The 12657-nt window shown below is 35.8% G+C and overlaps 1 protein-coding gene across 8 annotated transcripts in view; it reads right to left on the bottom strand.

Moving 5' to 3' along the window:
- KTN1 (kinectin 1) overlaps positions 1 to 12657 on the bottom strand; it is a 107808-nt gene that overhangs the window by 68819 nt on the left and 26332 nt on the right. For all 8 annotated transcript variants that reach the window (XM_060619896.3, XM_060619897.3, XM_060619902.3 and 5 more), the window contains exons 2-3: positions 3599 to 4151; positions 6 to 143 (exon numbers count right to left, since the gene is read on the bottom strand). In XM_060619896.3, coding sequence (XP_060475879.2) covers positions 6 to 143; positions 3599 to 4121 — 661 coding nt within the window. In that variant the 5' untranslated portion in view covers positions 4122 to 4151. The remainder of the gene's footprint in view (positions 1 to 5; positions 144 to 3598; positions 4152 to 12657) is intronic.

The raw sequence follows: 12657 nt of genomic DNA, 5'->3' as shown, positions 1-12657 counted from the left end.
TTCACCGTTTTCTGTCTTTTGCTTCCTTGAAGAAACTTTCTTCTTTCCTGATCCACTTTCTTGTTTAGTCTCTTGATGGAGGGGTAATGACTCTTGCTTTTTTGAAGGTGCCATAAGAGTTTCCACCTTTTTATCCTGATCATCTTTATTGAAAATAAATGAAAAGTCATCATAGCAAACAATGAACACACCAGAAGATTCAATTACTGGTAAATAATTCCCAGAATGCTTTACCTTCAAAATTTTAAACTCTCTAATAGTATTATTCCAGCTTTCTTACTCTGTTACACCTGTCTTTAATTTCATCAAGACTTCTAAAAATACTTGTTGCTTCTTTTATATCCCATTTCTCAGCCACTCTTAATCCTACTCAGCCTATGGGCATGCTCAAATCCCTACCATCTTAAAAAAGAAAATCCTTCCCACCACTGTAATTCCCAGCCTCCCACACCCATTTCTTCTTATATTAACAAAAGAATGATCTGTACTTCTTTTACCAATCATTTGTCAATTGCAACCTGATTTTTATCTCTTCCATTATCCATGAAAGGATTTTACAGAGCAAGCTAGCATCCCAAATGCCATACTCTACCAATATCCTTTATTTCTTCTTTGACTTCTATTTAGCATTTCATACTACTGATCTCTACCTCCTTAAAATTCTGTCTTCATTAGGCTAAGTAAAATAAGATCATGAAAGGACAAATATTGTATGATTTCACTTATATAAAGTACCCAGACTAGTCAAATTCACAGAAACAAAGTAGAATGGTTGTTACCAGGGGCTGGGGGGGGGGGGGGGGGGGGGGGGGGAGGGAGGGAAATGGGGAATTACTGTTTAATGGGTACAGAGTTTCTATTGGGGAAGATGAAAAATTCCTGAGATGACTAGTGATGATGGTTGCATAAGAATGTAAACGTACTTAATGCCACAGAACTATACACTTAAAAATGGTAAAATGGTAAATGTTATTGTATATTTTGCCACAATAAAGTAAAATTTAAAACTCTCTATCACCTCCCAAAAATTCTCTATCAGCTCCCAAAAATTCTCTATCAGCTCCCACAATTCTTTTCTTACACTTGAAATATTCCTTTGCAAATTCTTTTGTAAACTGTTCCTACAGAATACCTCATATGCTGGTATTCTTCAGGGTAGTACCTTTAATTTAAACAATTCCCTTGGATGTGCTTATCTATACCCGTGACTTCAACAACTATTTTCATGCTTACAGCTTCCAAGTCTATATTCTAGCCTTATGCATCTGCACTTACATATCCTATTGCATCCTAAATTGCTCTTTATGTAAGTGGCCCCCCATAGGAACCTGAAACACAACCTGAAAGCATTCTCCTCTCCATATACATCCACTCTTAATATTCCCTATCTTAGTGCTACCAACCACCTACCAATCAGGGATTGGCAAACTTTTTCTGTAAAGGCCCAAACATTAAATATGTCTGCATATCCATACAGACTCTATCAAAACTATTTGAGGCGCCTGGGTGGCTCAAGTCAGTTAAGTATCCAACTCTTGATTTTGGCTCAGGTCATGATCTCACAGTTCATGGGATTGAGCCCCTCGTTGGGCTCTGCGCTGAGCATGGAGTTTGCTTGAGATTCACTCCCTCTCTCACTCTCCCTCCCCCCCACTCTCTCTCTCAAAATAAATGAATAAATTAAATTTTAAAAAGAATTAAAACTATTCATCTGCTGTTGCAGTATGAAAGCCAGCCATACACATACGTTAATGGATGAGTATGGCTGCATTCAAAAAAACTTCATTTCTAGACAAACAGGTTTGCATTTCATGTAATTTCCACATTTAACAAAATATGATTCTTCTTTGGACTTTTTTCGAATCACTGAAAACATAAAAACTATTCTTGGCTCATGGACCATAAAAAACAGAAAGCAGGCCAGATTTGGCTCCAAGATTTTAGTATGCCAACCCTGAGAAACTTAAAACTTGGATAATCAGTCTTGATTCTGCCTTCTCCTTTATCTGCCATACCTCATTCAATAAGATTAGTCATGTTGTTTTTACTTTATAGACCTCTTTAATCTACTTTTTTTTAAGTAGGCTCCCGGTCCAATGTGGGGCTTGAACCCACGACCTTGAGATCAAGAGTAGGATGTTCTACCAACTGAGAGCCAACCAGGTGCCCCTTTAATCTACTTTCTAATTCTTCTGTCACTACCACAGTTCAGTCCTCCAATTTAACTTTGGAAAACAATAATCTCATAACTAGATTATCTATATTAAATACTACTCCATAAAACTTGTCCTCCCCAAGTTCTGCCAAAGACATCTTTCTAAAATATAAATATGACCAGACCATATAAACTGACCGGCTTGAAAAATTTTCAACAATGGCTAAACTATAACACCCCAGCTCCTTAACGCTGTGTACAAAAACCATCATGATCTAGCCTCTACATGTCTTTTCATCTTTGTGTCCTACCACTCCCAACCTCCTATTTCATGGTTCAAAAATACACTGTACTCCTATCTCTATCTAAGTGACATTCTGACAGTATAGAATGAGACCCACTAAGCTGCTTGAAGTGATTCAGTGCCTGGAAGACCTCAGGCACCGTCTCCTCTGTAAAGCTCTTTACCTCTGATCCCCATAAGTAGTAGTTGTTTAGGCATCTGCATTTCTTGTATACTTCAAACATCTCTTATGTAAGTCACATTTCATTACTGGCTTACATGTCCTTCTCCCCCACTAAAATAGAAGTGCTTACTCTGATTTCTCTAGCATCATGCCTTGATCATAGCTGGCAAACAAATATTTAAAATCCAATATAACGAATTCAACACTCCACAAGACACACAAACAACTTAATGGTAAACACAAGTCCTTTCATAAAAACTGTTTGTAGTTTCACACGTCATGACACCATTTCTCATGGGCTTTCCATTACATCTGTTAACCCCTCTACCTAGAATATCCTATCCCACCCTTCCCAGCCACCCAAAAACCAGCTAGTACTTACGTAACCTCTAAGGTTAATTTTAGGCATTACATCCTCTAAGTGATCCACTTAGAACTCCTACACTGGTTTAGACATATCAAAATCATTATATTAAACATTTTACAATAATTATTTATGTTCATGTCGACAGTTTGAAAACGCACTAGTTTTATCACTGCAGCCCTATTACCTAGTATAATGCCTAGTATAAAATAGCTGTATGAAAAACATTTGCAAAATTAAAGACAAAAACGGTATCTATCTTTTCATCTTTAATTCCTATCACACTAATTAGAAAACAGAAGTTTCTAACTGCTGATATTTATAGGTCCTTACTAGTTCCAGTAAAACAGTTGAATTTTATATATTTCCATTAAGTTTCTTTTCCATATTTCTAATATAAAGTTTAGTTTTAAATGCTGTTTTATGATCAATAATTTTATCAGCATTTAATGTTAATGAAAGCAAACACACAGTGAAAATGACAATGTTCTTGGTTTCAGACTCCATATTTTTAACATTTTGTATACACACCTAACAAAGTATCTAAATTTCAAGCTCTAAAGTCATTAAAACAAATACAATCATACAATAAAGTTGAATAGATTATAATACCGCTTCCATTTTTAGACTTCTTCTGCCCTGGTTTCTTCTTTGAGGCAGCTGCTTCAGAAGGGGGGGTGGGCTGTTTAGTAACTGGCACAGGTTCTACTTTTTTGCCTGGAATCTTTGACACATCACTTTCTTTGGTGACCTGTTCTTCTAGTACAGGCTTGTGTTTCTTTTCCTTCTTCTTTCTTTCTCTGACACTACTTGAAGTTTCAACTACATTCAGTGGAACAGGTACAACTTGCTCATCTTCTACAGCCAAGGCATCAGATAATTTAAAGTCCCGGGGTACACTCTCAGAATCAGATTCATGGAGGTTCCCATTCTGGATTTCTTTCTTTTTATTCTTTTTCTTTTCTGCCTTCTTTTTATCGGTTTTGGTAGGAATAAGCTTTTGTTCTCTTTTCTGTTTTGCAAGAACTTCATCATATAATGTTTCTTTCATGAAAAGCCAGAAGAAGAGGAAAATTACTGTAATAACTACTGAAGGAATAAGGACAATAAAATATGTTGATTCATAAAACTCCATGGTGCTTTTGTTAATGTGATCCTATAAAACCTAAGTGGGGGCGGGGGGGGGGGGGGGATAGAAAAAACAAAAACTTTAGTCAGCATAATACAAATTAAACACAAAACCTCTGCTCTTTCAAGTAGTATTTCAGATCTAACCTGATGTACAAATCTAAGCAGGTTACAGTTGTTTAAATCACATACTTAATTATTTTGCCATCTACAACTCAAATATACTATGAAATAAAAATGTGTGGTAATAATTAGAGTGTAATATATCCTCTGCTTTTAAACCAAATGAAAAGGTCTTCACAGGAGGAAAAAAAAAAAAACTCTAGACATCCATTACTTTTTTTCCCAAACATCATCTTTTGACATTTTATTAGTACTTAGCTTTTTTCCTCTTATTGCACTGTTGACCAATACTACTATATGTGGAAACAGAAGCCATCAACTGTTACCGAAACACTGGATATTCATTAAAAGTACCATACTTTGGGGTCCCTGGGTGGCTCAGTCAGTTAAGCATCCAATTCTTGATTTTGTCTCAGGTTATGATCTCAGGGTTCATGAGTTCGAGCCCTCAACTGAGCTCTGCACTATCAGAGCAGAGCCTGCTGGAATTTTCTCTCCTTCTCTCTCTGCCTATCCCCTGCTTGCACACTCGCTCTCAAAAAAAAAAACCAAAAGGTACCATACTTTTAATTGCAAAAAAAAAAAAAAAGAGAGAGAGAGAGATGGTTCATCTCATCATTTAGAAATTTAAGCCCATTCACCAACTGCTAGTACCTTTATTCCAACAACTAACAGCCTCATGATATAAGTGAGATACATCACAGATACAGAAACATACTACAGCCAAATTAAAATGTTAGGCTCTGTCATTCAGTATTGAAATAAATTACAAATTAGATGCTTTTCTTGATTTTTTTTCAGGGTACCCCTTACTACAAACTAAATTATACTGCAAAAAACAAAGCTGGCCATAATAATCTTTTCTAAATGCTAAAAGATGAGAGGCCTTGCCTCACCAACAGAGTATGAGTCCTACTTTTAGATTAACCAAACAGCTATAGAAAATAAAGGTATGGTCTGATTACTCAGATCTGCCTTGAACATAGACACTATAATCCCTCATCTGAAGGGTAGTTATAGCTAAAATTATACCTCAAAGTAAGAATGGTTCTGATGTTTAGGCTCTAGATATCAATATTCCTATAAATATGTATAAGCCACATAAATACGGCTTGTATCCTTATAACTCCTATCACATTTGTTGTGAAAAAAAGGCAAGGTATGTAATGCAGATGAAATTAAACCCGTGGACATGCTTAAGGTAAAGCTATGTAAATTCTACTTTTGTACTTTTAATGTGTAAATGAATCTGAGAATCTTAAGTTCTTAAAATTATCCATCTGAAGTCTCAAAAACGGTAATGATTAAAGAAACAAAATTCTACCTAAACAGAAATATTCTAAGAATTATTTCAGACCTTAGAAAACAGCAGCTTTAAAGTTGAATAAATCTGAGTTTAATGAATTTAAGACTTCACCAGAACCATTTTAATAGGACTCAAGAGTTTTCCAAGACAAAATAAAGCTATTCACAGTAGTCTCTGTTAACTGCCAAGATAAACAGACCTAGAAATCTTACGTTTATGACAAACTTAAGCACATTTAGTTTAACTTTGTCTTTCAACTTCCTTATATCTCATTTTAAAATGTGGAGTATACTTTTTTCAAGTTATACCAACAATGACTTAAGTCTAAAAATAGTGAGAAGTGGAACCTGAAAATTAAGTTGTTTTATTAGGCACACTCTTGATCTTTATGATTAAAACAGCATTTGTTACCATTTCACATTTCCATAGGCAATTTTTTTAATGGTGTTACAACCCTAGACTTACTTAGACAAGGTTTTAAAAGGTTGACGGGGAACAGGAATCACGTGCTAACAAAATACTAAAAGAAACTTTATACAGAATTGTTCTTCCCTGATAAGTCATGAACTCTCCAGGTTTTTAACTAATCAGACATATTTTACTGTGTCTAAGTGTTACTTGTCAAACAGAAATGCTTTCAAGGAGCAGAGACCACGTTTTATCTTTGGTTTTTTGTTTGTTTAAACATTACCATCCACAGGCTACACACAGCCTGTCGAAGTTAGCTGGGGAGGTTGGGGGAGAAAAAGAACAAAACAATGAGTTACAACTTGGATTTTTGCTTTGGGGAAGAAAAGCCACAAAGGCATTTACCAGCAGCCACAGATGCTTGGGGGGTGGGGGGTGGGGGATGTCAAGTCAAAGTCAGAAAGACCTTGAACAGCAAACTGCAGCCATGTGTAGCCTAGGTCTCAGGAGAGCAAAATCTATGATTAAAGCAAGAAGCAGACATTCAGGGGAAAGAGCCCATGAGACCACAAGAACTCTAAAACACAGATTCTTCGAATGTTCTGATGATTTTCTAGTTCCCTTTTCCAGGTCTCATAAAAGCCTGGAGGAATCATGATTCCCATTTCTGGATTTTCATAAGATTCCCTTCACACAATTCAATTCCCCTTCTCTTGAACTTACTTTCTGCACCTAGAGAGGTCTAACCAGAACACCAAGACAAATTTAAAGTCAAGAAAATGCTTGTATTTCTTTAATCCAATAATCCTGAATTTTTAAACCAAGAAATTTGCAAGGAAAAGCAGCACATATAAAGATGTTCACAGCAACATTATATATAATATGAAAACTGAGACATAAAATATCCAACATCAGAATGGGTTCAATTAGCAAATACCAACACAATAAAATATTGCTATTAAAACTGTAAAATCAAAAAAAGCCTTTAATAAGATTTCTTGTCAATTCAGTATAGTCAAAAATCGTAATTTTGCTTGTATGATCAAAATTTTTTACATATAATAGGCAATATCAAGATGATTAAACAAAGAGGTGTATCAGGGCTCCTGGGTGGCTGAGTCGGTTAAGTGTCCAACTCTTGATTTCAGCTCAGGTCATGATCTCATGGTTCACAAAATCGAGACCTGCATCAGGTTCTGCGTTGAGTGTGGAGCCTGCTTGAGATTCTCTCTCCCTCTCCCTCTGCCCCTCCCAAGTGCATGAACACTCCTTATCTATCTCTCGCTCTAAAAAAAAAAAAAAAAACAAAAAAGAGTTGTGCCAGAATCATGGGTGCAGTCTCATCTGCCTTAATATTTTAGTTTTACACTTTGTTATTTTTAAGAGATATTCACAAAACGTTTAATTCTTTGCTTAATTCAAAAAATGGCAAAATGAGTAAGTACTAAAATATCAATAATAAACCATAGTTTCACATTATACACATGGGTATAAGAGTAATATAAGGAGAGAAAAGAGACAAAGGGGGCCTGGGAATGAAATCCAGAAAAATACAGAGAAGAACAAAGGTAGCAAGAGATTTCATTTTACGTGGGGCAGGGGAAGACCATGAAAAAATAAAAGGAAAGGGTAGGAGGGGTTGAGACAAAGTTAATTTAGCTCAAGGTGAAAGGAATCAGGTTGCTAAAATTTTCTCAGTCCATAATATACAACTCAACATATGCTTGTTGAGTTGATATAGACAATTAGCAGCTCAGGTTTTGAGATGACAGCATAAGTCACCAACGTTAATAATTTCTCCATATTCCCTTTGTAATATTAATGAGCTTTTTACCTCATACCTTCCACCTTAACAGATTCCAGTCTGAATATAATTAATAGCCAATGGTGGACAAGTAAAGTAGGAGTGAGATAAGCATGGAATCATAATAAACACATTCCATACCAGTGGCTTTAATCTTTTATTTAGACATAAATCCTTCAAGAAATTGATAAAAGACCAATCCACTTTCCCAAAACTAAAGAATACATACTAAGGTGGATCCCACATTTAAAATCCTGCTCTAGAATAAGAGATGAGTTTTCATCCCTGCCCTACCAATAAAGAACTTAAAATTTAAAAAAAAAAGTTAACAGGATGGAAAACAATATATAAAAATTCTGTCTCATCTGAGTACGTATTATGATTCTGTGTTTCAAGTAAGTATGTATGATGAATGCTAATCAAATAATTTTAAGATTCCATGTACTTGTCTTATTCTAACTTAATTTGTTCATACAAAAATTGAGCTGCATTACTCAGTTAAGTACTATACATTTCTCAGAAGGTTCAACAACTTTTTAGTATTAATAACGTAAAACCTAAAATTTTAAATGATTTACAAATAAAATCTAGGAGCAATTACTACGATTTCAACCACAATTGCTTAATTAAAAATGATATAACTAGACATAATAATAGGCTTAGATAAATGCAGGACATCTACAGAAACATCACACATTTAAACATACCACCTGGCTGGCTCAGTCAATAGAGCACATGACTCTTGATCTCAGGGTTGTAAGTTTGAGCCCCACATTGGGTACAGAGATCATTTAAAAATAAAAAAAATCTTAGGGATGCCTGGCTGGCTCAGTTGGTTAAGCGTCCAATTTCCGCTCAGGTCATGATCATGGTTCATGAGTTCGAGCCCCGCATTGGGCTCTCTATTGTCAGCACAGAGCCCACTTTGTATCCTCTGTGCCCCCTCTCTCTCTGCCCCTACCCCACTCACACTTTTTCAAAAATAACATTAAAAAAATAATAATTAAAAAAAAATTGGGGCACCCAGTGCCTCAGTCAGTTTAAGTGTCTGACTTTGGCTCAGGTCATGATCTCAAAGTTTATGAATTCAAGCCCCATGTGGAGCTCTGTGCTGACAGCCTGAAACTTGGAGACTGCTTCAGATTCAGTGTCTCCCTCTCTCTCTCTGCCCCTTCCCTACTCGCGTGCTCTCTCTCAAAATTAAATAAAAATTTTAAAAATTTTAAAAATCTTTAAAATAAAAATCACACCATTTAAAATAATTAAGACAGTGTAATGCAGCAAAATACACTACAATAACAAAAAAACTAAAAACTACTTATGCTGAGCACAATTACATACATATAGATATAACCTGAGACTACACAGAGAAAGTGAGAGTCATTTTTTAGAGTGAAATTACAAATATTTTTAATGTACAGCTAGCTGACCTTCGAACAACACAGGTTTCAACTGTGTAGGTGGTCCACGTACACACAGCTTTTTTTCAATACATACATCAACTTATATTATCTATAAATATAATACAGTGCTGTAATGTATTTTCTCTTCCTTATAACATCTTAAGAAACATATTCTTTAGCTTACTTTACTGTAAGAATACAGCATATAATCATATAACACATAAAATGTGTCAACTGTTACCAGGAAGGCTCCCAGTCAACAATAGGCTATTAGTTAAGTTTTGGGGTAGTCAATTTAAAAGGGGATCTTCCATTGCCTCAAACCCCTGCTTAACTGTTGAACTTTTTAAATTTCTTCTACATCAAAACAGAAATTTAAGTAACCATCCTGAATGCACATTACACTTTTAAAAGTTTAAATAAACACAGAGGGGTGCCTGGGTGGCTCAGTCAGTTAAGTGTCTGGCCCTTGATTTCGGCTCAGGTCATGATCCCAGGGTCGTGGGATGGAGCCCCACATAAGGCTCCATGCTCAGTGTGGACCTTCTGTCTCTCTCCTTCTGTCCCCTGACCCACTCACACGCACCCCCCCCTTCAAAATAAATAAATAAACACACAAAAAGGAATTGCTTACATGTTATGAGGAGGGAAAACTAAAGCAGTCTGGTCAGTATACTACTGAACTTCACGTAAACATAAGAGTTTGAATTCTACTTTCTTACTACCATGGCATTTCAGGTACTCTTGCTTCTGCCATCATTTCCTTTAAACTAAAAAGATTTAAAACACAGGGCAAAACTTAATTTTATGAATTCTTCTGTTCTTCAATTGTTAAAATTTTGTCAACTGGGATGACTCAAAGAACTATTAGGAAAAATGTAACAAAATTCAAAACTAAAATCCAAACAAACTGAAAGTCAATTTTTTCCCACTGATGTACACCAAACAACATACTAGTAGGTCGGCATGTCTGATAGATAGATAGATAGATAGATAGATAGATAGATAGATAGATAAATGGCAACCAATTGAGGGAATGGTAGTTTTCAACCCAAGAATACAAAATTTCAAAGAAGCTCCTGTATAATACTGTCTGGACAACTAAATAAACCCACCTTTAAAACATATACAGGCTCCCAGAGTTGCCTTCAGAGGCTTTACTCAATATACAACATAGTTAAAATTTTATAAGTAGCTGTGAAGCCTATGCTGAAAACTCTTATTATTACAGGTTCTTTATAAAAACAGTGCTCATATAAAAAAAAAAAAAAATCTGTAACCTGATCACACTGAATCTAAATAGTTTGCATTCCAAACATGCCACTATTCATACCATGTTTCCCTTCCTTTAAATCCACAATAACATGTTACAGTTATTATTTTAAATGTACAAGTTAATCTTTTTAAGAAAAACAGTTTATGGCAAGAACTCTACAATGATAAAGTCTATTATTTGGTGGACCAGTATCATTTAATCAAATTTCCATTCCACAACAGAAGTATCTATAATATTTTCTGAACTCTTACTAAAATTTAGGAGTACACATTGTGTTGTTACTAATCTTCAAATACAATATGCATGTTATATTCCAGACACATCCTAAGCAAAATTAAGTATTTTTTTAATTTATCTATTTACTGGGGGTGTAGGGGTGGCAGACAGAGAGGATCCCAGGCAGGCTCAGCACTGTCAGCGCAGAGCCCAACGTGGGGCTCAAACTCACAAACTGTGAGATTATAACCTGAGATAAAACCAAGAGTTTTTCACTTAACCAGTTGAGCCACCCAGGTACCCCACAAAAATAAACTTTAGAACCAATGAATAGCAACATAATAAAGCATTAAAATGAAGTTGAGAATCTTGACTTTTGGTCCCAATTCAGCCTTGGCTCCAGGGGTCTTTTCTTACAAAGTTCTTAATGTTCACATTACCTGCATGATCTTGGAATACCAAGCCAAAAAATGTAAGTGGTTCCAAGTTGGTGGTGCCCACAGTGCCTGTGGCCAGAAGTAAATGCCCATCCTCTCTGGTGGAATGCTCCCTTAAGCCAGGTTCCTCCAGATTTCCAAAGACTGTCATCCAGATAAAAGCTCACCATCCAAAATGACAGAACATAAGATAAGCTACTAGGAGCAAGAGGCAACAAAAACAAACTAAGGAATTAGATCCCTTTAAGATTTAAGATACTGGAACTAATAGATTACAACATACACTCATAGACAAATAAGAGGGAACTGGGAAAATACAGGCTCCCAGAGTAGCCTGGGTAGATATGAATCAAACAGAACTTCTACAAATAAAAAATATCAAAATTTTAAATCCAATGGACAAGTGAACATAAATGCAAGGAGGCCAATTAAAATTAATATTTTAATAGGTCAAAGAGATCTGATGAGAGTGAATTAAGTCAATGCAGACAGACACACTTGGGTGGAACAACTAACAGGGACAAGGTAACTCTTAAGAGCACAAAGTGAGGGAGGAGTCTACCACAATTCTTCATTTCTAACTTAGAAGGGTCCATAAATGGATAAACCACTTGCCAAGATCAAGAATACAGGAATAGGTTCATGTCTGGGGGTTTTAGACATGATTTTGAATACGAAATACAACTAGGTGGAGAAGATCAGCAGTCAATGGAGACAAAATCAGCAGTAAGAAGCTACCACAGGTTCTGAATCAAGAAACCGAAAAGTCACTTTTCAAACAAGTCCTATCACACCTCCTCCCTACAGTCAAATCTAAAAAACTTTGCCTTATCCTCTGTTTGAAATCTTCACTTATCCTTTAAAACTCAGCTCAAATCATACCTATGAATATATCTTTACAACTATGGTCTTCCACAATAGGTTTTCATTCATTCTAGAGTTACTTAGCACCAATTATATGTCAGCACTGTTTTCTAGGATTCTCTAAAATAAACAACAATAAAAAGAAAAAAGAAAAGCTACAATCCTTGCCTTTTATGTCCATCATCCTACTAAAGGGAAGACAGTCCAGCAATTAATATACAGTATAGGAGATAGGAAAATACATGACATAATTGAGCAAGAACAGTAAGGGCAGTGTAATTCAAGTACAATAAAGATAAAAAGTAGAAGATGAAGTTAAAGAGACCATGTGAAGGGGACAGGCGCAGCAAACAAATCATGCAGTCTCTTAAAGGCAACTAGAGGGACTACGGCTTGGACTCTGAGTAACATGGGAAACTAGTAAAGGGTTCTGAGTATAAAAAGATGTAGGGAAAGCTGAAAGCAGGGAAAACTGTTAAGAGACAAGTGAAATAATCTAAGCAGGAGATGATTAGAGCAAGTTGGTGACAAGGGGAGTAGTAAGAAGTTGTCAAATTCTGCATACATTTTGAAAGTAGAGACCAGATGATTTGCTGAGAACTAGAATCTGGGGCACGAGAGTACAAGCAAAGACAATGTCAACTCCAAAAATTTTAGACTATGCCAAAAACAACACAGTTGTCCTCTACTGAGATGAGAGAAATGT

Source organism: Panthera onca, chromosome B3 (assembly GCF_046562875.1).
Source record: "Panthera onca isolate mPanOnc1 chromosome B3, mPanOnc1 haplotype 2, whole genome shotgun sequence".
In the NCBI taxonomy this organism is placed as follows: domain Eukaryota; kingdom Metazoa; phylum Chordata; class Mammalia; order Carnivora; family Felidae; genus Panthera; species Panthera onca.
This window is presented reverse-complemented; position numbering and strand designations above follow the sequence as displayed.